Source organism: Camarhynchus parvulus, chromosome 11, assembly GCF_901933205.1.
Source record: "Camarhynchus parvulus chromosome 11, STF_HiC, whole genome shotgun sequence".
Taxonomy (NCBI): domain Eukaryota; kingdom Metazoa; phylum Chordata; class Aves; order Passeriformes; family Thraupidae; genus Camarhynchus; species Camarhynchus parvulus.
Genome location: NC_044581.1, coordinates 186,514 through 207,944, shown reverse-complemented (window position 1 = coordinate 207,944; position 21,431 = coordinate 186,514). Strand labels below are relative to the sequence as shown.

General features: G+C 55.5%; 4 protein-coding genes across 5 annotated transcripts in view; 1 reads left to right on the top strand and 3 right to left on the bottom strand.

Moving 5' to 3' along the window:
• Nucleotides 1-825, top strand: part of LOC115907706 — an 83,701-nt gene extending 82,876 nt beyond the window's left edge. Inside the window, exon 6 of the mRNA XM_030955737.1 lies at nucleotides 421-825. Within this exon, the coding sequence (XP_030811597.1) occupies nucleotides 421-461 (41 nt within the window). The 3' untranslated portion in view covers nucleotides 462-825. The remainder of the gene's footprint in view (nucleotides 1-420) is intronic.
• DHX38 (DEAH-box helicase 38) lies at nucleotides 560-10,085 on the bottom strand. Its single transcript, XM_030955725.1, has 26 exons — nucleotides 9,613-10,085; nucleotides 9,196-9,383; nucleotides 8,951-9,052; nucleotides 8,368-8,533; nucleotides 8,141-8,259; nucleotides 7,954-8,030; nucleotides 7,711-7,866; nucleotides 6,931-7,092; nucleotides 6,738-6,845; nucleotides 5,744-5,856; nucleotides 5,504-5,641; nucleotides 5,098-5,284; nucleotides 4,823-5,008; nucleotides 4,265-4,405; nucleotides 3,976-4,086; nucleotides 3,787-3,903; nucleotides 3,444-3,551; nucleotides 3,216-3,328; nucleotides 2,529-2,737; nucleotides 2,289-2,443; nucleotides 2,054-2,209; nucleotides 1,844-1,978; nucleotides 1,640-1,765; nucleotides 1,163-1,258; nucleotides 898-1,019; nucleotides 560-792 (listed from the first exon to the last, which is right to left on the bottom strand). Exons 1-26 carry the CDS (start codon nucleotides 9,924-9,926, stop codon nucleotides 708-710), a joined length of 3,690 nt encoding a protein of 1,229 aa, XP_030811585.1. The 5' UTR covers nucleotides 9,927-10,085; the 3' UTR covers nucleotides 560-707.
• Nucleotides 10,086-10,190: 105 nt separating this feature from the next.
• DHODH (dihydroorotate dehydrogenase (quinone)) lies at nucleotides 10,191-14,570 on the bottom strand. 2 transcript variants are annotated; one of them, XM_030955734.1, is made up of 9 exons: nucleotides 14,521-14,570; nucleotides 14,082-14,276; nucleotides 13,624-13,823; nucleotides 13,321-13,403; nucleotides 12,569-12,756; nucleotides 11,989-12,102; nucleotides 11,567-11,720; nucleotides 11,334-11,493; nucleotides 10,191-11,215 (listed from the first exon to the last, which is right to left on the bottom strand). In XM_030955734.1, the coding sequence occupies exons 1-9, from the start codon at nucleotides 14,536-14,538 to the stop codon at nucleotides 11,161-11,163; spliced, it is 1,167 nt and encodes a 388-aa protein (XP_030811594.1). In that variant the 5' UTR covers nucleotides 14,539-14,570; the 3' UTR covers nucleotides 10,191-11,160. The 2 variants fall into 2 exon arrangements, with proteins under 2 accessions (XP_030811594.1, XP_030811595.1); XM_030955735.1 differs by having other exon boundaries at nucleotides 10,191-11,025.
• Nucleotides 14,571-14,617: 47 nt separating this feature from the next.
• On the bottom strand, nucleotides 14,618-21,425 carry IST1 (IST1 factor associated with ESCRT-III). The gene is made up of 10 exons (XM_030955736.1): nucleotides 21,295-21,425; nucleotides 20,241-20,340; nucleotides 19,405-19,585; nucleotides 19,091-19,178; nucleotides 18,739-18,822; nucleotides 18,252-18,362; nucleotides 17,741-17,947; nucleotides 16,573-16,665; nucleotides 15,410-15,455; nucleotides 14,618-15,248 (listed from the first exon to the last, which is right to left on the bottom strand). The coding sequence occupies exons 2-10, from the start codon at nucleotides 20,326-20,328 to the stop codon at nucleotides 15,049-15,051; spliced, it is 1,098 nt and encodes a 365-aa protein (XP_030811596.1). The 5' UTR covers nucleotides 20,329-20,340; nucleotides 21,295-21,425; the 3' UTR covers nucleotides 14,618-15,048.
• Between the last annotated feature and the right edge of the window lie 6 nt (nucleotides 21,426-21,431).

The following is a 21,431-nucleotide window of genomic DNA, read 5'->3' as shown; positions in this document are numbered from 1 at the left end:
CAGCTACACCTGGACAGTAAGCAGACTCTGGCTCTGAGAGAAGAGGAGCTGGTTGTCTGCAAGGTGGAGCTGGCTTTCCTTAAGGAAGAGCTCAGCAAGGTGACAGAGCAGGTGCAGGATACAAACAGGCATTCAAGACATACTAGGCAGGATGTCGGAGGAGAACCCGCACCTAATGTTCAGAACATCTGAGCAGCCCAAGTGTGAGCAGCTGAAAAAGTGAGCAGAATTCCTGGCACAGCCTGGCCTGAAACAGGGCCGGGCTGATGGTCCCAGCTGTGCAGAGACAGCTGGGCACCAGCTGCCTGTCCGGCGCATGGGCTGTGGGAGAATTGCCTTTGCAGGGGTATGGGCCAGGCTCGAAACAGGGACAGGCTGTATTTGTCCTCCAGGTCACTTCAATTTTGTGCCCTGTTCCAGGTTCTACAGGGCAACAACCTGACAGCACCAGCCCTGCATGACTCTGCAGAGCTACCTCCACCAGGAGGTAGAGCTACTGGAGCTACCTCTTCCAGGACAAGAAGCAGTGCAAAACAAAGCAAGGACTAGACTGACAACCTTTAAATAAGTAAAATTCTTTCTGTTCTGTAATAAAATTAGTGCCAAGCACCAAAGCCTTCCAGGCTACAAGCTGTAGAGACCTCAGAATACACTGATTAGGGTAGGTGGGCACCACCTTAGGCCTCAAAGCAACAGGTTGTGCCTTCTTAGAGACCAAAGCGGGCTGGGGTGCGTCGTGGCGTCAGGGCCTCCCCCTGCTCCTTTCGCCCAGGGGTATAGATTTTAGTAGATCTGTCAAAGAGGACAAGGGCAATTAATGGAAAATGCAACCTTTTCCTGCACCTGAACTCCCACAGGGAAGCAGGCAAGCCATGGGCAGGCAGGGCTATCACACACCTTGCACTGCCCAGTGGGTTACGGCGCTCCTGCTCCTCCCGGCGGGCACGCAGCTGCTCCTCTGCCAAAGCCATTTCCTCCTCCATGGCAGACACCTCCTCCTTGGCACGGCGCCGGTTCTCCTGGAGCAAGGCAGCAGCAGGTCAGGGACAGCAGACTCCCTACAGGCCCACAAGCTTGCTCCCTTCATGTCAAAACACACACACACAGCAGCAAAATGCAGAGGGCCTGCAGTTTGCCAGCTCATCCAGGACAGAATACTTACCTGGCGTGACTTGCCAGCATGTTTGATACTGTAGAACATAGGGCCCAGCTCTGCCAGCCACTCACCATCCACAGCAGTGACACACTGCATGTACTCCTGCAGGGACAAACAGACTAGGATAGCAGGATGGCATTCTTGGGGCCTAGGCACCATTCCCAGAGCCATAGCAGCTTCATTCCTCCCCCAGTTGCTGATGGCACTTCTCAGGCTGAGACCATACCCCTACCAGACAGTTCCTCCTGGCCTCAGAAGCTGCTACAGGTTGGATTTGACCACAAGGAGGATCAAACATATCCCACAGAAGCCAGAGAAAAATAACGGGGGAAGGGACAAACAGATGACACAAACATGTCTACTTGGTATAGAAGGAAAAGGCTGATATCTGCCACTCAGACTGATCTCAGTCTCACAGCAAAGCCCTCCCATCTCCCCTGGAGCACTCATCACCTTTCCTCGTAGCCCTCAGCTCAAGCTCACCTTGGTAGTCATAACCAATTCATGGTACACAATGTAGTCTGGTGTGTAGCCCATGCCAAACAGAGAGCTCGTGGGGTGCAGGTGGCAGGGCATGCCTGTGCGGATGTTCACATACTCCCCAATGCCCTGCAAAGACAAGTGTGCTTAGGCCACCTGTTCCCAGGCAGGGTCTTGCAGCCCCCAGGCAGCTCAGACACCTCTCACCTTCAGCTTTGCAGCCTGATGGAAATATGCAGCACAGATGCACTTCCTGACAACATCCCAGTCTGTACCACAGGATGCCAGGCTCATGCGCTGCTGCACCATAATGTCCTTGAGCTGGGCACGCACCTCCCGCACCTGCAAAGGTGTGTGCTGGTCAGATCCCTCTTCTGCACAAGGCTGTCTCCCCCAGCCTTACAGCCACAGCCTCACCTTCCGCATGGCCTTAGCATGGATGAAGTGCTGATTGCACCACAGGGTAGAATAGCTGTTGTTTTTCCACTGCAGGTAAACATTCAGGTAAGTCAAGTGATCACTCTCTGGAACAGCAAATTTCTCCCGCACTTGGTCACTCTCCTCCTCTCGGCCCTGAAGTGTAAGCAAAGAACATGGATAAGTCAAAGGGCAGGGAAGGGCCCTGAGCTGCTGGAACAGCAGCATCTCATACCTTAGGCCGGTAAAAGATGGCAGGCACCGACAACATGGAGACAACAAGCAAGATCTCAGAGCTGCAACCCATGTCACAGGAGACAATAAGCATTTTGGAGAGTGCAGGGTCCAGTGGGAACTCCACCATGAGGCGCCCTGTAGAGGTCAGACCACCTGTAGGAACAGAACAAGGATCACTGATCAGCAGCTGGGCAGGCCCCAGTTCCATGGGCTGGCAGCCTACCCCAGCTGCCAATACCTGTGTTATCCAGGGCCCCCAGGATCCACAGCTGGTACATGGAGTTCAGCATATTGTCTTCAGGGGGCGGATCCATGAAGTGGAACTGCAACAGGTCTTGCACACCCAGGGACTTGAGCAAGAGCACTACATTGGCAAGGTTGGTGCGCTGGATCTCAGGCACCGTGGTCGTCAGCAGCTCATTCTTGTAGGCACTCTGGGTGTAGAGCCTGGGAAGAGAGGCCAAGAGCATGCTCCTCCTGTTTGGCCACCAGCGCTCCTTACAGACGTGCCAGCCTGGCACAGGGCAGCAACCCTGCACCCACCAGCAGGACCCTGGGGAGCCACTAATAGTCCAGCCAAAGTGGGGTCTCCCCATCACATTGGGGTATTTGGGCTGCAGCACAGCACATGACCAAGCACAGCCCTTCCCTGGTCTCACAGCATAGCTGGGGAAAGGCCTTTGGCTTGGTTCTTATCTCAATGGCATCCAGGGCAGACCAGCCACAAGTGAAGATGGGCATAGGAAGAAAGTGGAGCACATCCTTTTCTCTGCAGAAGGACTGGGTCCAAATAAGGCCTTCAGGCCTGCCTACTGCCCACACCCCCACCAAAGTCCAAGATAATGAACAGCTACAGTGAGAAAAAGATCTACATAACTTGATGCCAAGCTGAGGATACAACAAGGAACACCAGTGACATGCCTACCTGAAACAGTGGCCTGGGCCTGTCCGGCCAGCTCGGCCAGCCCTCTGATTGGCATTGGCCTGACTGATGGGGTAGATCTGCAGTGCATCCATACCTATACGGGGGTTGAAAACCTTCAGGGCACAAGAAAGTCACACAGAAGTAAGAGGAAGGCTGGATCGTGACCTCAGAACTCCCTCAACCTACCCCAGAAACCAGAGACAGACAGTATAGAAAACCCTGGCTCACCTTCAATTTGCAGTAGCCAGAGTCAATCACAAACATGATACCATCCACTGTCAGTGAGGTCTCTGCAATGTTAGTGGCAACGATGCACTTCCTGACTCCATCAGGAGCCTGCAAGCACACTGCATGTCAGTCATACCCCTGGGCATGGCTCTGCTCCACTGAGGAGGAGTGCAGAGTGGCAGATGGATGGGGGTGACTCCTGGGAAGTGGGGTGTGGTACATGCTTTCTCTCACCCTCCACATGCAACACTAACATGTATCTACACTTCTCACTCCTGCTCTCTACTGTCTCCTGCTCCAGTTTTCCCTGTCCCCACCCTAATCACAAAGCACACATCAGCACCTTCTGGAAGATCTTGGCCTGCAAGTCCGAGGGCAGCTGAGAGTAGATTGGCAGTACAGCAAGAGCAGGTGCCTTCTCCAGCTCCTCAAGGTGCTCCACAATCTGCTCTGAGGTCACCTAGACACAAAGAGGGGTGAAAACATCAGACTGAAACAAGGGGGTAGGATAGTGCCTGTCCTTCCAACTCACCTCGATATCCTCCTGGCCAGGCATGAAGACGAGTATGTCTCCAGGAGCACCAGACAAGTGGACCTGCAAGGCTTGTTTCACTGCAGCCTCCACATAATCCTCCTGTGGGGTCTGAACAGCACAGCCCAGGTTAATATGGACCAGTATCCTTACCTGCCCTGTCCTACATACAAGACATAGCACACCACAGCCACTCCTCCCCTGTCCTGTGTGTCCCCCTCAGAAACAGTACAGCTAGGTCACAACCCCCTCCTGCCAACAGCATTTCCATCCACAAAAGTAACTACACCTTGCTAAAAAGAATATCCACAGGAAAAGTTCGCCCAGGAATGTGGAAAATGGGAACGTTCCCAAAGAAGGAGGCAAACTTGTCTGCATCCATGGTGGCTGAAGTAACAACAAGCTTCAGATCTGAGCGTCGGGCAACCACCTAGGAAACAGATGAAAGGAACAATATGGAAGGTACATTTATGCATGGCTGTAGGCTGTTTTCATTCTTACTGAGACAATGGCACAGGACAGAGCTTCTGTTGTACTCCAGAGGCACTGGCTGTGCATGCCAGGCAACACTGATGCTCTACGGTCAGTGCAGTTGAAAAGACCCACCAGCCTCGGTCCAGGAAACCTTAATCCAGCAAAGTCCTCTGTATAGGCAGTTCTGACATTTAGCCAGCAAGACTCCGGTACCACTACAGAAAACTGAACCCCCCAGATCCAAGGACCAGGATGCTGGAGCAGTCAAGTGCAGAGATGTGGCAGCTCTGCCTCTCTCTCCTAGTCCTGTCAGAGAAGGGCTGTCCCAGATGACGTGGCCCCTGCTGCTGTCACAGCCCAGGATCACACCCACCTCCCGGAGCAGCCCGAACAGCACGTCAGTGTTGAGCGAGCGCTCGTGTGCCTCGTCCATGATGATGGCACTGTAGTTGTCCAGGTCAGCCTCCCGCGGCGACTCACGGAGCAGGATCCCATCTGTCATGTACTTGATCACTGTGTTCTCAGACGTGCAGTCCTCAAAGCGGATGGCATAGCCCACCTGGCAGGGCAGAGATACCAGCAGTCTTCCAACAGTCCCATGTACTCTCTGTCATGGGATGGGACCCCTGCACGCCCTTCCAGACTCACCTCCTCTCCAAGACGCACCCCCATCTCCTCGCTGACCCGCTTGGCCACGGACATGGCAGCCACTCTGCGGGGCTGCGTGCAGCCGATCATGCCATAATCAGTGTAGCCGTCCTCATGGAGATACTGTGTCAGCTGAGTTGTCTTCCCACTCCCTGTCTCCCCCACCACGATCACTATGCTGTTGTCTCTGAGGGAAAGGAAAAGGTATTTCTTCATACACCTTCAAAGAAGGGCTTTTGTGTTCTCTAGCTAAGCATCATCTTAGTCAGGTGGGAGAGCTGAGCAAACACAAAGCAATGGGTTTTGTTTCCTGAGAGTACAGCTTGCCAATGGTCATGATTCTACAATTCCTCAATGGAGCTCCCAAACGTAGGCCAATGCCCTGGGGATGCCCTGGCAGCCATACCTGAGGATGGAGAGCAGCTCCTGCTGTACAGCAAAGATGGGTAGGTATTGTCTCTGCTCCAGGATCGATTTCTTCTTGGCAAACTCGCTGCTGGCTTCACTTTTTTCTTTCATGTGTTCAGCAAACTTCTGCTCTGTTCTAAGGAAAGACCGCGAGTCCTGAAACTGCCTCTCCACACACTTTGCTATGCCCGTAGCCCCCATTACCAGCTGAGCAGGGTAATTCAGAACAAGCCCCTACTTGTAATCCACTTTGCCATCTTCTGTCACCATCTCGTCCTTCTCCTCCTCTTTTTTGATCCCCATAATGTCTCCCAGTTTGGTGCCTGCTAGCTCCCAGTGCTTGTGCTGAGCCTGGAAGGAGAGAGAACAGCATAACTTCGCCACAGCAAGCACAGACAAAATTCTTCCCCAGTCCTACTCCTAAGACTAAGAAAAGGATATTAGTACCCCAGTTCCCCAATGCAGAATGCACACTCCACTCCTACATCAGGCTCCCCTCTTCCAAATGAACTGAAGCAGAATTTTAAGGCACTGAGATGGATACAGAGACTTCAGGCAAAGGATTACCAACTGCCTTCTAAGAAAATAGCTCCAGCTGCTATTGGGAAGCTTGACCCTTCCATTAAATTTGAACTCAAACCTAAACAGATGTGAACCAGAGATAATCTTCCTGCCCTTGCCAAGCGCTAGCAGGCTTTTCTTCCATCTCTGCTGTCAGTTTAGCTACCACTACCATTCCACTCATAATTTAAGTAGGTCAAATCCAGCCCAGTTTCAATGTACAAGGAACACATCTGTACTTTCCCCACTGCTATTATGTGAGCTTTAGAAAAAGTCCCTAGAAAACACCCCCATAAACTAACCTGCTACCTTACCCCATACTTCTCCTCACAACTCTTCTGCTGAGACGTGACAAGGTAAATCCTGCTGCCACACTGCCTGCTGACAGTCCCTAAGCGACCTGGCATTCTTCCACCTGATTCCTTCTCCCATAATCCAAATGTTCAAATGCATGGTGATTCATGTCCCAGGGCAGTGCACAAGAAAATCACACCACAGCAGCTGCTGTGAGGCAATGCAGTAAGCTGGGCTGCTAGGATGTCCCAGGTCACAAAAATATGAACTCCTTATCATCCCTGCTGCCAAAGCCTGAATGCTGCAGAGTCCAAACAAGGCTCTGAGGAACTACCTAGGGTGTACAGCAGGCAGTAAGGCACAGGGCTGCAGCATACCCTCTTACGCTCCTTCTGCTCCCGGTGCTTGCGCACCAGCTGGCTGCCTTTTCGAGCGATGATGGCCAAATCCGAGGTGGCATCCTTCACAGGGATGACTGGCTCTGGCTGCAGGGAAAAGGCATTGCTTTACTAAAAAGGCCTCACATGTACAGGGCTCCCTGCCATCAGTGCCTTCAGCCACAGGCTCTACCTGCTTGGTGAAGACAATCCTTCCATCTAGGAAAGGAGGCACTAGATTGTGCACCAACAAATGCACTTTAGCAGAGTTATCCTCCTCAAAATCTTCATCCACCTCAATCCGATGGACCACACCACTGGTCAGCATGCGATTTGTCTCCCAGCGCTCATTATCCTGCAGGAAACAACGTATCAGAAACACAATGAAGCCCCACAGAAAGCCACAGACATCACACCAAGCTTGGGCCTGGGCTCTGCACTGGCAACAGGATGGTTCAAACCTAGTGAGCCTCAAAGTAAGCAAAAGGGAAGGAACAGTAATTGGAAGGAGTAGAGTACAGGAAACTACCCACATGAAACACGTGGTCAACAGGTTTGTCCCCAAGAAAATGCAGGACAGACACTGCCTGCAAGGCAGTCAGAATACATCAGGAAGCCTGGACACCATCCTGCTCACGTAAAGAGAGCAGCTGTCCCCAGCATCCACTGGGCCAACAGCAGACAGCCCCAGTAATGTACCTCACATTTAGAACAGCAGGAGCATGGTCCTCTGCACTTCTGCTGCCCTGGACACTGCAATCCACTAGCCACTCCAACTGGGAATTCTGCCCATGCAGGAGTTGCAGGGCTGGGTTTTCCAGGGGAACTCAACCACAGTTTCCCTGTGAGCACTCCTTCAGCCTGGCCCAAGAGTGTCCTTCTCCACCTGGGAGCAAGGGCTCAACAAGTGGATCTCTCAAGAGGCAGCAAACCCCACGTGTTCAGAGCAGCCAACCCTGCGTCTTGGCCTTACCTCATTGATCTGTCGCCGCTGTGCCGAGATCCGCTTCTGCCTCTGCTTGTGCAAGTGCTGCTCACGCTTCTTCACGTACTCCTCAGAGGAGTAAGCCAGAGGGTTGTGAAACTCATCGTAGCCCTCATCCATCATGTACCAGTCCCGGTCAGCTTGCTGGAAAGGGAGAGGTGCAGCACTGAGTTCTGCCCATCCCCATCCCCATCCAGGCAGCCCCAAGCCCCTGGCCCGTGCTAGACTCACCCGCTGGTCGTCCTCCCACTGCTGCCGCTCCTCTTCCGTCTCAAAGGCAATGCCCTCCTCCCCTTCTGTGCGCCGCCCTGGGGTGAGCCAGAGAGCCCAGAATGTTCCCAAGGAAACCCGAACTCTGTGCCACAGGAAAGGGGATTCCACACTGCCCACCCCGGGCAGCTCAGCCCAGATTGCCCACCTCTCCCTCGGGACAGGCGTGGCGTGGCCCCCAGGTGCTTCCGGTCATCAGCCCATTCATTGTACTTGTATGATGGGGTTGGCAATGGTGTCTTATCAGAGTAGCGGCCCCTCACAGACCTGAAACACAGCAGGTGGCAGGGACTGGTGCCCAGCCAGAGCCTTCTCACACACACAGAGTCCCCTCTGCAGCCCCACAGCCCAGAGCACAGCCTCAGGCCCTGGTACCTGTCCCGCTCCCGCCGGTCCGTGTCCCGCAGCGATGGCAGCCGGTGGCCACGCTCTGAGTCCCTGTAGGAAGGGCTGGGAGATGGAGATTCCCACTGCGAGCGATGGGCACTGCTGTAGCCACCATCATCCTCCTCCCAGCTGGAGCGAGACGGTGTGGCTGCATCTGGTACAAGAGATGGGGTTTGACACCTGTTGTTCCAGCAGTGGCCCTGGGCACCTGGAGCCACCTAACATCTTTCAAGAAAGGAGCATGGAGAGAGGGTACCCACTGGCCCTCTCTCTAAGAGAAGGGACTGACCTAGTGATTCCAAGGAATTTCAAAGGATCATATTTCTATCACAGAGACCCAGAGCAGACCCCACTGAGATCTCTGCTAAGATCTGCCAGAGTTTCAAATGTGCACAGCTGGCACATTGCTCCCAGATCTGAGTTGAGCTGGGAGTTTTATGCTTGCCTCAACCACAAACATTACAAGGTACAAGCTCTTCTATCACCCCTGTCTGCAAAAACAGCAGGAAGCATAAAAAACTCCAAACCCTGTTAGGTCTCACACAAGAGCTTTACCAGGTACCACTCCCACCTTTGGGCCGATGTCGGGGGCTCTCAGGTTCACTCCTCCTGCTGCTCCGCTCTGATGAGCCGTCCCTCTCTGATCTGCTGTGATGACTCCTGTCCCGCTCCTCTGCAAAAACAAAATAGGATCAGGTGCCTATTGCACAAACAGGCTTCGCAAGTCTGCTGCAAAAATCACCACAAACATTAGGAAAGGCTACAAAAAAGGCCAGACCCAAACCAAGAAGTACACAAAGGTCTCTGAGCAATTACCACGGTCTCGTTTACGATCGTGGTCCCGATCCCTACTGCGTTCCTTCTTCCGCTCCTTCTCCTCCTTGGAGGAGGCAAAGACTCCATGTTCCCGCCGCTCCCTCTCCCGCTGCCGGCTGCGCTCCAAGAACTCCTCGCTTACACCCCCTGTGTAGGAAGGTGTCTCCACGTGGACTGAGCGGTAATGTCTGGACAGGCAGAGCAGAGAGGAGAATTGCTCAGAAGTGCTGAGCAACAGCTGCCCTTCGGCTGGTCCCGTACAGCTCCAGTCGGAGCCTGTGCCACATCGCCCCGCAGTCTCCCTCCCTCCACACCGACGGCCGCAGCCCTGCCTGTCACCGACTGTGCCCACCCTGCGCTGCCAGTCCGGCCGGGCGCGGCCAGCGCCGGCACCCGGAGCCCCCCTGCAAACGCCACCTGTTCCTGCGAGCTCTGCGGTCGCTCCGGTTGGCCTCGTCCTCTTCCTCTTCCTCGGCGCTGCCCACCTCGTCACGGCCCTCTTCCCAGTCCTTATAGGATGCGACACGGGATCGCTTCCCCCCGGCCGCCTCCTCCTGCCGCTCCCGCCGTTTCTGCGCCGCCAGCACGTCCAGTCCCAGCAGGGAGACGCGCGGGGCCGGGGCCTTAAAGACGTGCTGCTCGGCGCCCCGCGCCCGCAGCACCAGCCCGCCCGCCTCGCCGCTCGGGCCCGTCCCCGACAGCCGATGCAGCGACTCCTCGCCCGCCTCCATCGTGGCCGCAGCGCTGCGCGGGCCCCGCAGTTCCCTCAACGCCGGTAACGCGGCTCCCGGAGCGCCGCCATAGCCGCCCCACAGTGCTCAGCGGGAGGAGCCGCTCTAGCCCTGCGCACCATAGAGACGGCGGGCAGAGCCTGTGGCAGAGCCGCCACCATAGACTGCCGACAGGCCACGCCCCCTGCCGGGGCGGACTTCCGGTACGCAACCTCCCCGTGGTCACGTGGGCGCGGAGTCCCGGACGGACGGGACAGCGGGACGGACAGCGGGGACAGCAGGACGGACAGCGGGACGGGACAGCGGCGGGGACAACTCATAACAGTCTCCTCCTGCAGGTCATTCCTGCTTGGGGCTGCCTCCTCGCCCCATTTCTCACCACCTCGTTCGCCGTGGCGCAGCGCGTGGGCTCCAGATCGCCTGCCCCTGGTGCCAGCATAGTTCCCAGCAGGAAGAGCACAAACAGCCCCACCTTGCTTAGCACCAGGCTCCCGGGAAGCTGCCAAGCCCTGACAGGAAGCCAGTGTGCCGAGCTTCCCAGCAGCCGTAAACAGTTTTGGTGAAGTGCTGTTGTGCAATCTTGCTCTGCAGGATGGATTGTGAGAGGCTGCTGAGGGAATGCTTTGTGCAGGGCGAGCTGTTGCTCAGGAAAAGCCCGAGATAACTGCAGTGAGCTCGAGGTGAAGGAAAAGTCAGCACCAGTGATCCCAGAGACAAAACCAACAAACAGCAGCACCTTTAATCAGGCCCTTTCCACAGCTAACAGGACACGACTGCAGCCATCTCCAAAACAGCTGTGTCCTGGCACCCAGCATCATCACTGCCTTCCCTCCCACCCCAGGGCCTGGCCTCAGGCAGCAGTCTCTGCCAGGGAAGGCCGGATGCACTTGTCAGTCCAGCCCAGAGCTCAGCTACCCTGGTGGCTTCTCCCACCAGGAAAAGTGAGAGCAACATGGAGACCTGATTCTGCTCAGCTGAGGAGAGCTAAGCTGCATCCCTCCAGCCCATGGGGTGTCCCAAGAGCAGCACAGAGGACCAGGTGAGCCAAATATTTATTGACACTCAGTTCTGCTGTCCACAGGGAAGCCAAAACACGGCCCTGAAAAAGTAGCAGTGTCATGAAGGTCCTGGAACCAGGACCTCATCTCAGTCCCAGTCTGCCCAGCACTGGAATTGTCACACCCATCCCTGTCTGCCATGGCTCCTCCCAGCTAGACCTTCATTCTGCAGCCTGTCAGCAGCGGTGATCTGCTCCAACTGCCTCCATGATGTTCTTGAAGCCCTGCTCCCTAACCAGGGATGGTGTGTGCTAGGACTGGGCTGGCACTGCTCGGGCACCAGCACACAGCTGTCCTGAGCTGTGCTAGGACCAGGGGCTCTCTGGGGACGTGCCTGGCCTCCACTCACCTGAGCAGCTCCTCCAGTTCGCGCTTGACTGTCGCCACCACTGGTGGCCCGTGGAACACGAGCGCTGTGTACAGCTGCACGAGCGAGGCCCCGGCACGGATCTTCTCCAGGGCATCCTGCCCGCTGCTCACCCCCCCCACGCCAATGATGGGCACCCGGCCTGAGGGCAGGGCGCCGGGTCAGGCTGGCACAGGCAGTGCCGGCAGGTGCCCCCAGCCCTGCTGTGCCCTCACCTTGAGTGAGAGCGTACATGTCCCTGATGGTCTGCGTGGAGAGCTCCCGCAGGGGCTTCCCGCTGAGGCCGCCGGGCTCCGTGCCCTGCCGGCTCCGGAGGCTGCTGGGCCGGCTCACTGTGGTGTTGCTCACTATCAGCCCATCCACACCGAGCTGCAGGGGCAGTAGTGTGAGGACACAGCTCCCACAAGCAGCCCAACCTCCCCTTCCCCTCCTGCCAGGTCAGGACTACCCAGCACATAACCCAAAGCTGCCCCTCACTGCCTGGGTGACACACATGGGCCTTCACAGACTCTGACCAACCCAGGACAGCATCCCTATAGCAGCCAGAGAGCTGCAGGCATATGTGTCCTTCTGAGGGGTGACTTGCCAGGGCCACCATGGTCCTGCCTCCAGAGGCCTCCCCTTCCTACTTCCTCACCTCACAGACAACGCTGGCGATGTCCTGCTTGTCCTGTGCAGTGAGGTCAGGGGCAATCTTCACCAGCAGGGCTGGCTTCTGCTTGCAGGGCAGCAGGTCCCTCTCCACCAGCACCTGTCGGTGCACATGGCAGTGCATGGCAGGGAGAGGCCTCCTGCCCCAGCTAGGAGCTACAGACACCCACCACCACAGGCAGTACAGAGACAGGCCCTGCTCCTCTACTTGGCACCAAAACCAGGAAAGGCACCCTTGGCACAGGGCCTGGAGCACACAGCAGGCACAGGACCCCAATGATGCCTGAAGTTGTGGGGTGGATGGCTCGCTGCCTCTTGCAGGAGCAAATAGAGGGCAACACCTCACTGCTCCTGAGCCCTTTGCTGGGATACAGTGCCCTAGTACAGCCCACGGCAGCAGCCAACAGGGACATCTCAGTGGTCCTGCCCACCATGCAGGAAAGCCACCGCCATTCCTCCCTGTGCTCGGGCAAATCCACTGGCTGCAGCAGTGCAGTTCCTGCCAGGAGATGGGGTGCATCCAGTGCTCTAGCTGTGCTTTGGGCTGGCTGAGGGGAGGCACCTACCTTGCTCAGCAGGTCCCGCAGCTCAGCCTTGCCCTGCAGGTCCCGCAGCCCTGGGGTGTTCGGGCTGGACACGTTCACAACAAGGTAGTCAGCCAAAGGGCCCAGTGTCCGGACCCCAGCCACATAGTCAGCTGCAGCATCAGTAGAGCTCTTGTTCTTGCCCAGGTTGACTCCAAGAGGCATCCCAGCTGCAACCCAGACACAGCTGAACCAGGGCAGCAGGACCAACCACCACCCAATGGCCAGAGCACCCAAAAAAGGAGGTCCCAGGACCAGCTAAAGTTAAGATGAGGATATATATATATATATATATATATATATATATATATATATATATAGCCCATGTATTTCATGAAGATGGGCCTGGGACTGTCCTGCAACCACAGGAGCATTGCCACAGCCACCCCAGTCAGCACCTCGCAGCACCACAGACTTCAGCCTGGCAGAGGCTGCCCACAGGACCTGCTCCGCTGGGGTCCTCTTGGCTTTGGCTATGTCAGCAGACACATCCTCCCCAAAGCAGCAATTGGAGCTTGATCCCAGAGAAAACAGCAGGAGAAATGTGTCTAGTCACAATGCCAAGGGTGAGACTATAGCCCCAAGAGAGTCCTGCTGTCCAAGTGTTCCTCCAGCCAAGGTGCTCCTGTGCCTGGATACTGGCATTACACACCAATCCTGGCCTACAGGTAGCTGGGAGATGCCCAAACCTACCCTGCAGACCCCAAGAGCAAAGGCTTACAAGCTTGTCTCACCAGCAGTGAGCCTGATCTGTGTCTCCTGGCGGGCTCGCAGCCTGCGCTCCACCACGACGTGGCCATGGCTGTTGAATCCATACCTGCACCAGGACAGAGGGGGGTCAAGGCTGGGTTATGTCTGCAGGCCCTGAACAGGACATGTGAGAAACACAAGGCAGATGTGTGGTCTCCGCAGCTTTGCTCAGCACATCCAACCAAAAGCCACCACAGCTCCAAAGATGTGGGGCCACCCAAATATTCGCCCTCCGTCACGGTGGGCAGACTGTAGGACATTGCAGAGCAGCTGCCCTCAGATCCCACCTGTTGATGACCGCCTCATCCTCTGCCAGCCGGAAGACCCTGGGCTTCGGGTTCCCTTCCTGGGGCCTGGGCGTGACAGTCCCCACTTCCACAAAGCCAAAGCCCATCTTGTACAGCCCGTCCACAGCCTCACACTGCTTGTCGAAGCCAGCCGCCAGGCCCAGTGGGTTGCGGAATCGCTGCCCGAAGACTCGCACCTCCTGCGGGGCTGGGGCAGAGCCCACAGACTCCAGGAACCGTTGCCAAGGCCTCACTCCAGCGCCCCTCCCGACAGCCGGCCGCCTCCCCTGCCCTTCGGGGGTCCCTCATCGCCCGCTACGGACTCGACGGGACAGCCACCCAAGGGCTCTGCCACCCAGCCCTTACCCCTCGGTTCTGAGCGCCCTTCCGACCTTCCCACTCCCCGCCCTGCTCCCCGCGCAGTTCCCCCCTCCTCCTTCGCCGCCCTCGAGACGCACCAGCGCGGGGCTGTCCGGACGGGTGGAGGGCAGCAGCCCGAGGGCGGCGGCGCGTAGAGCCAGGCCATGGGCGGCCTCGGGAGGCAGCGCCCGGAGCGCGGGCATCACCGCCGCGTACAGCCGCTCGTCGCCTGCCGCCAGCGCCGATCCCAGGAGCAGCCCGCAGCCTCCCAGCACCAGCGCCCGCAGCCGTCCCTGTGCCAGGGCGTCAGCAGCGCACCAGCCACGGTTCCCCACCGCAACCGCACTCAGCCCATCCCCTCCCTTCCCCACCCCGCCCCCGGCCCCGATCCCGCACCACCCGTCTCTTTCCGTCCCGCCCCGGCACTGCCCGCCCCAGCCGCCACCGGCCAAGGTCGGCAGTCCCCAGGCTCCCATGGGCGGCCCCGCCAGGCCGGCCCCGGCTCCCCACAGGGCCCCGGGCACCCCGGCCGCTCACGCGCAGCGGTGCCGCCATCACGCTCAACCCGACACGCGAGGACACTTCCGGGGACCCCCTCTGTGATTGGCCGAGGCCGTACCGCTCCAACCAATAGCGGCGCAGCAGAGGCGACGACAAGTTCCGGCCCGCGCTTTATTGAAGGAGGGGCAGAGGGCGAGCCCCGGGAAGCGGGCAGGGACGGGACAGGAACAGCCACGGCACAGCTGCAGAGTGTCACCAACGGGTACGTTACAGTCCCGGGATGCCTCCCCCGCGACTCGGGTAGGGTAAACAAGGTGCTGCTGCGTATCCCATGAGACCACCCTCCGTGCCTCGCCTCCAGACCTCGATGGGCCATAGTTCATCTCCTGGAGCAGCAAAGATCAGGAAAGCGGCAGCACTTGGTTTAAGTACAGCAGGAAGAGAGCTCAAAAAGAAGAGCACGTTCATTGGAGGTTAATACAGGAAACCAATTTCAAAGAGAGTCTGTTTCAGAGAGGAGATATCACACAGCTCCTTCCTCTCCTTCCTGCAGCCCAGGAAGTTTTACGTTTTCTTCTTCAGCTCCTCAAACCTCCGTGAAAGATCATCGAAGTCAATGTCTTCTGAGGCAGAAGAGTTGGCGCCAGCAGATGCTGTTGGCAGTGTGTCTGGCACAGATGGCAATTCAGGCAGTACAAAGTTATCAAAGGTATTAGGAGCTCCAGCTCTTGGTTTAGGAGAAGCTTCTGGCTTGGGCTCAAGCCCTGTTGATGAGAGAAGTATCACTGCACCTCACCATCAGCATACACTCACCGGGCCAAACAGAGCCCCACAAAGGAACAGTCATTCCAGCAACAGGCAGTACCAGAGGGTTTTTCAGAACAGCCCCTAATATCCAAGCTTTTCCAAACCTCAACATACTCACCAGGCACTAGTGCAGCAGCATCCTTGTCAGCGTTAGGCTCATCAATCTGAAAAAGACTCTCAGTTACTACAGCTCTGTCCACCAGGCATGGTCACACCACCACACAAGCAGAGCTCAGAGGCACAGCTCCGGCAGATCAGTGCACACTCCTCCCCACCCCTAGCAGGCAGCCATGGCTTTGCAACAATGTGCCTCTCTTCCAAGAAACAGAGGCAGCTCTTCAGCTTTTCTCTCCCTCCTTGTCAACTAAAGTAGCTTCACTGACCATATTCTGAACTGGATCAGTCGAGCATATCCACTATCAGGTCTGAAATATTTATCAAGGCCACCAGTGAGAAAACACCGCCCTCTTCATCCATGTCATCACAGCTCCTTGCTGCCTTTCTTCATAAACCACTGACAGGCCCTTGTGACTAGCAGCAGGGTCTTGGTGTGTCTGGGAAAAAGGCTCATGGCACACACAGCTGTGCTTGTAAAACTTCTTATTCCCTGCATGCTGCAGCCCTGAACACCCATTCCTACCCAATTCACCTGCACTGCTGCACCTGTGAGAACACCAAAGTGTCAGCGCCACAATGCTCAACTGTGCTCCTCCCTACTCAGGATAATGCAAAAACAACAGCATGTCACCAAAAGCAGAGTGGCAAGCATGATGACAAACTGCAGCAACAAAACCAGAGACAAGCGTCGAAAGGCAAGTCTCCAGCCTCTGCTTTGTTGTCCCCAAGGACTGAGGAAAGTCTGTGAAAGGAAGAGTCTCTAAACATACAGCATCTGGGTCAGTCAAAATTATCATCCAGGCTGTTAATTAGTTCAAAAGCCATAAACAGATTCAAGGTGATAAACTCTTCACACTGCGAAAAACAGGACTTGTGGATTCTGCTTATTAACTGTTTAACACCACTTTAACAATGCAGCAAGAGAAATCTTGGGTTTCCTTTGCAGCCAAAGCACAGAGCTGAATGAGGAACTTCTCTCCATAAGTCATCCGTCCATCATGTGCATTCACTGATTCACTACAGTAGCAAGCAATGCCAGCACCACTCCAAAAGCTTGGAAGCTTAGCTTAGTATCCTTTACAAACATTTCCCTTCTCTGTGGCTACCACTGCACTCTGAGGATCCCTCTGCTGCCTGCAATGGCCATTCATCTCAGGCACTTACGGACTCATATGTGGGTGGGTTTGCCGGAATTGGTGGTGGGTGGATGTTACTGAAAGGCTGGTAGGTCCCCACTGGCAGGCCACTGAAGTTCTCCTGTACAGAGAGATCAGTCATGCAGCACACCACTCATCTGAGACACCACATGCCTACAGCTGCCATGGGAGTCACAGGAAGTAGAGTCTTCGATAAATGCAAGCATGTATTCAAGTGGGTAAGAGTTTATGCTTACAAGGAAGAGATTCTCAAGTATTAAGACAGATGTAGTCACCTGGAGCAGGCAGACACAGCTAACTGGACTGTGGTTATTCTAAAGAACCAGCACAGGTAAACATTTCATCTTTCAAGGCACAAGAAGCACCAGGCCAATAAAGGAAATACTCTGCCGTTTCTGGCCCTGTGTGCAGTACTGCAGAATAGGAAAGAGGTTTCTGGCTCACACAAGGCTTTGAGTTGCCCTCATTTGTCACACAACAGCACCTCAAGGACCCAGACCTGGCACAAGCCTTCAGCATGTTTATGCCTGGGCCAACAGCCAGGTGATGACACTTGGCCCAGATTTTCCACAAAAAGTACTTCAGCACTACTGGGACCATATTAAGACTCAAAGCCATCCCACTATTCTGCTCTCCAGTCTACACAGACATCCTGTAAATTACTTAATTCAGAGAACGGAGGAGTTCTTTTCAGCCCCCACCTTCCACCCTTACAACAAATCCTCTGCAAGAGCCATTGGCTCAGTCTTCTCCCCTTGCAGGTCTGCAGGCAGGGCTCTTCCGCATTTTTCTGTGCTATTCCCACCCCACAACATTCACCTGATTTCCTTGCCTGAATCCTGGCACACTACCAGCCTACCAACTTCAAAGTGCAGCTCCAACTCCTGGACAAAAGCCTGGCAGTCAGAAGACTGCCTCAGGAGTTAAGTCTGGACTCGTCTGTTCCCTGAAGGCAAAGAGGGCTGGCTGCAGAACAGGGGTAGGAACCTCCACAGTCAAGATACAAGATTAAGCTTCAGCTGCACTGCCAACAACCTCCGTCCCATGCAGTCTCACACTGAGAAGATGGCCTTCTGACACACTGAGCTAACAGGTACAGTCAGCAGGCACAGGGCTAAGCACCACAATAGGAGTCTTTCACAGAAAAAAGAAACACACAAAGCCCAGGAACTTACCGGTCCCTTAGGAGGTGGATAAGAGAAGGGTGGATTTGTTGTTGGCATGGGCATAGGCATCATCACGGGCATGGGTACTAACCCATCATGACCTATCATTGGGGCTGTAAATCCACCACCTCCGCCCCCTCCATGGCCACCCTTCTTCACATCATCCGTGAAGCCCACATCAATTAGATCTGCCTCTCCACCTGGCGGGGCTTCAGCCTGGAAAGGGTGGAAGAATTCTGCTCACCAACACATCTCTTATGATCACTGCCATCTGTACACATTAGATGAAGCATTTGTCAATGGACAAGATGGGAATACACAACAGAACAGAGAGCAGCTATACAGTGGTATTAATGGGAAACAGAACGCGAACCAGGCTGTAGCATGTGTAACTACTGCCACATGCCACAGGAGTGCATGAAAGAAGAAGGATCATGCTATATGCTAGGGCTGTCTAGAAGACACCAAAGCACAAGGACTACCCAGTTCACTGCAATGCCACATCCTGAGGCTGACTCACCATCACCACTGAGTCAGGCTCATAGGGCACATTGTAGTTCTTTGCAATCTCAATGAGGTATCTCTCCACCAGGATCTTGGGTGGTGCTTCCACACTCAGCTTGTGCATCAGCTGGAACACAAAGGTGGAGAGACTTAGTAGAGCCAGGGCAATGCACCACCCAACAGCTCTGTACCAGTGCCATCCCAGCCAGGGAGGTGCATCAGGCAGCTGTGGGGAGGCCCCTGAACCAGGTACAACATGCTGCAGGCAGCCATAAGCCAGGGCTCTATTTGCTCTATCCTTCCCCATCCACAACCAGTAGAGCAGGGCCTCCCTGCCTGGGGCCTCAGCACCATGCTCCAATGCAGGTGGGCCCTGGCTGCACAGCACGTGCTGTGCTCCAGAGTGATGGCAAGCATCAGCCACCAGCCACGGGCCCAAGGGGCAGCAAGCCTCGGCAGGCGTGGCTGCTCCGCCAGCTCTGCCTGTTCTACCAGTTCCTTACCCTGTCATTGACTGTCCCAATCTGGTTTGTCCGGCACAGCTTCCCATACTCCTTGCTGTACTTAGCACACAACTGATCAGCAACCTGCAGCAGGAGAGAAACTCTAGAATGTGCACAATCCTGCTTTCTCTCACCTCAAACCTCACATTCACTCAGCTCCCTCCCTCATTTTTCCCACTGAGCACTCCAGTTCAGCAGCTGCAGCCACCCCCATGCTCCAAGGACATCTGATTTCCATCTGCAGAGCCCATAAAATCCTCTGATATAAAGTCCCAGACAAGGGCTTCCATCAGCATCAGGCAGCATCACCCCCACCCTGCATGTGCAGCATCCCTCAAGCAACCCTACTCACAATTTTCAACTCGGCCACTTCTGACTGGAGGCGTGGTGCAGCCCAAATCAGTGTCGATACTGCCTCTGCCAGGCCAGAATCCAGCTCCCTATGACCAAAGAAAACAATTGTCTCTCCACCCCATGCACCCAGCCTTTGCTGCCCTCAATCTCCTTAGCCTTTCAGTTCCCATCCCATGCACTGGGCTCCACAGCCTCCCGTACATGGGGAAGAAAAGGTCTCTGGAGAGGCAAACATGGATGCCCTTCTGTACCCCAGACCTGCCCTCAACAGTGCCCCTTCCTGAGTCCAGGACCCTCCCAGCCATAGCTTACTTCATGGACTGGATCAAGCCAAAGCGGGCGAGCAGCAGATCACAGTACAGCTCCAGGATCTCCATGGCCTCCACAAGGTAATCTTCACGGATGATGTGCTCCACACGAATCCTGGCACGCTCATCTTTTCCAGCTGCCAGGTAATCTGCAATCTCCTTCCTTGCCTTCTGGGCCAACTCAGCTGCAGCACACGTCCCGAGCCCGGTCACTGTGCTGGCCTAGGCTGCTGCCTCCAGACCGCCCACAAGTCCCCATTACACATAAAGCCACCACCAGCTTCTCTCCCCTATCTAACCTCTGCAGCACAAGACACTCGGGCATGGCTTGGCAGAGCCCTCATGTCCAGCTCCCAGCACACTTAACTCATGGGAGTAGGGAAAGTGGACTTCAGGCTGCTGGAAACACTCCTGTACCTACAACCTCCCTACAGAGTTAACCAGGAACACAGGCCTGACCTGTGGCAGGGCAGGCAGGTGGGCAGGATCTCCCACAGCACTCAGGGAGTTCTCCACTGTGCTCTTACCACACATAGCCCACAAATATTAGCTGTTAGCTACCACCCTACAAATTGCACTCCAACAGCTGTCGGGAAGGTGGACAGAGGCCACACTGTGGCCAGCCTGCTCTTCCAGCTCCTTGTGCACCAGGGCAGGTTGTTAAGGCCTGGGTCCAGCAAGGAAGAGCAAAAAGCTACTCCATACTTGGCCCATGAAAGTACCCCCAACTCCAGAAATACTTTCTCAAGTCTCCTGAGCCCCAAAAGCATCCTGGGTCCCTTAATACTCCCCCTAACACTCACTCTTAATACTTAATACACCTGCCCCCTTAATACTCACTTTTTTTTTTCTCCAGTAGCTTGAGGCGATTGATGACGAGGCGCAGGTTGACTCGCAAGCGCTCTGCCTTGAACCCAGAGCCCAACATGATAAACACTTTCTGTGGAGAAGAGGGATGGCCACTGGAACCAACAACTGCCAGTCAGTGTCTGTCACCAGACACTGTTTTACTGCGGGGGAGGCCAAGAAATGCCCCAAACAAACAAGCCCTGGTCTGCCAATCCAGTTATTTTTAAGTAACTGAACCTCGAGTGCTTATTATTGCCTTTCCCACTTCATAACCCTGCACCTCACCAAGACCAACAGGATTGGCCTTAGAACGTCAAGGAAACTTATTGGACATTTTTTTAAAAACGGAAAAGTCAACTGAAGAGCCAAGCCCACCTCTGTCCTATCGAAATACAAGTTGTAAACCAGCTATATAATTAACTAGAGGACTATTAGAAACTAAGGTTGTAACAATGTCGTCATCAGAAGGAAAAAGTTGCCGTTTCACATTCCCCACACTCTTCCTACCTACTGAACACATGCTTAGTCTCCCAGAAACCAGTTCAACTTATTAACCCTACAGAAAGCAAATCCTAACATTATTTAATTATAGCATTCTGTTTGCCAAAAACCGCTCATCAAGGAAAAGCTTCCTTAAAAGACAGCACATAGAAAGACCTCTGTTTGCATCTCACCTCCCCATCCCTCTCTGCCGGCGGCTCCACCGCCCAGAGCGGAGCGAGCCATGACCTGATCCGGCTGCCGGGACGGCCGCCAGCCACACCGAGACTCGCCGCGTCTGGCCTAATGCCCAGGGACAGTTCGGACAGTGCGCAGGAGGCCCTGCATGAGCTCCACCGGCGCAGCTGCACCTGAGGGCTGAGGGGAGAAATCCCTCTCCCTCCCCAGCTAGGTAGCAGCGAGAGAACATCCCACACCACGAGCGGAGCAGGGTCCGGGGCGAGTCCCAGGGCTGCGGGAGACCCTGAGGCAAGGCTCCCCATCAGCTCCTCTGATGCCGAGTGCTCCCAGCGGCCCCGCTCACGCGTCCCACGGCCCGACTCACCACCCGCCGCTCCGCAGCTCCGCCACCCAAAATGGCGCGCGGCTTCCGCAAGCCTTCATCGCGTGCGGAGTGATCCTCATAGCCGGCACTCTCAGTACCCAGTCTCAGGCACAGCTCGCACGCAGTCCGGGGCACAG

Bases quoted from the DNA above. Each gene is read 5' to 3' on its own strand.
- DHX38 (XM_030955725.1), bottom strand. From the start codon at position 9,926: ATGGAGGCGGGCGAGGAGTCGCTGCATCGGCTGTCGGGGACGGGCCCG. The intron at 8,260-8,367 runs GTACCAGGGCCT...GCTGTGTTTCAG, and splicing joins GACCGGCGGGAGCGGGACAG to GTCTGTGAGGGGCCGCTACT. The intron at 793-897 runs GTGTGTGATAGC...CCTCTTTGACAG, and splicing joins AACCCACTGGGCAGTGCAAG to ATCTACTAAAATCTATACCC.
- DHODH (XM_030955734.1), bottom strand. The intron at 12,103-12,568 runs GTAGGTGCCTCC...GTGCACCGACAG, and splicing joins TGCGGGACCTGCTGAGCAAG to GTGCTGGTGGAGAGGGACCT. The intron at 11,494-11,566 runs GTGAGGGCACAG...CCCTGCCCTCAG, and splicing joins CATGTACGCTCTCACTCAAG to GCCGGGTGCCCATCATTGGC.
- IST1 (XM_030955736.1), bottom strand. From the start codon at position 20,328: ATGTTGGGCTCTGGGTTCAAGGCAGAGCGCTTGCGAGTCAACCTGCGC. The intron at 19,179-19,404 runs GTAAGCTATGGC...CTTTGGTCATAG, and splicing joins GGCTTGATCCAGTCCATGAA to GGAGCTGGATTCTGGCCTGG. The intron at 17,948-18,251 runs GTGAGTCAGCCT...CACCCTTTCCAG, and splicing joins AGCCTGACTCAGTGGTGATG to GCTGAAGCCCCGCCAGGTGG.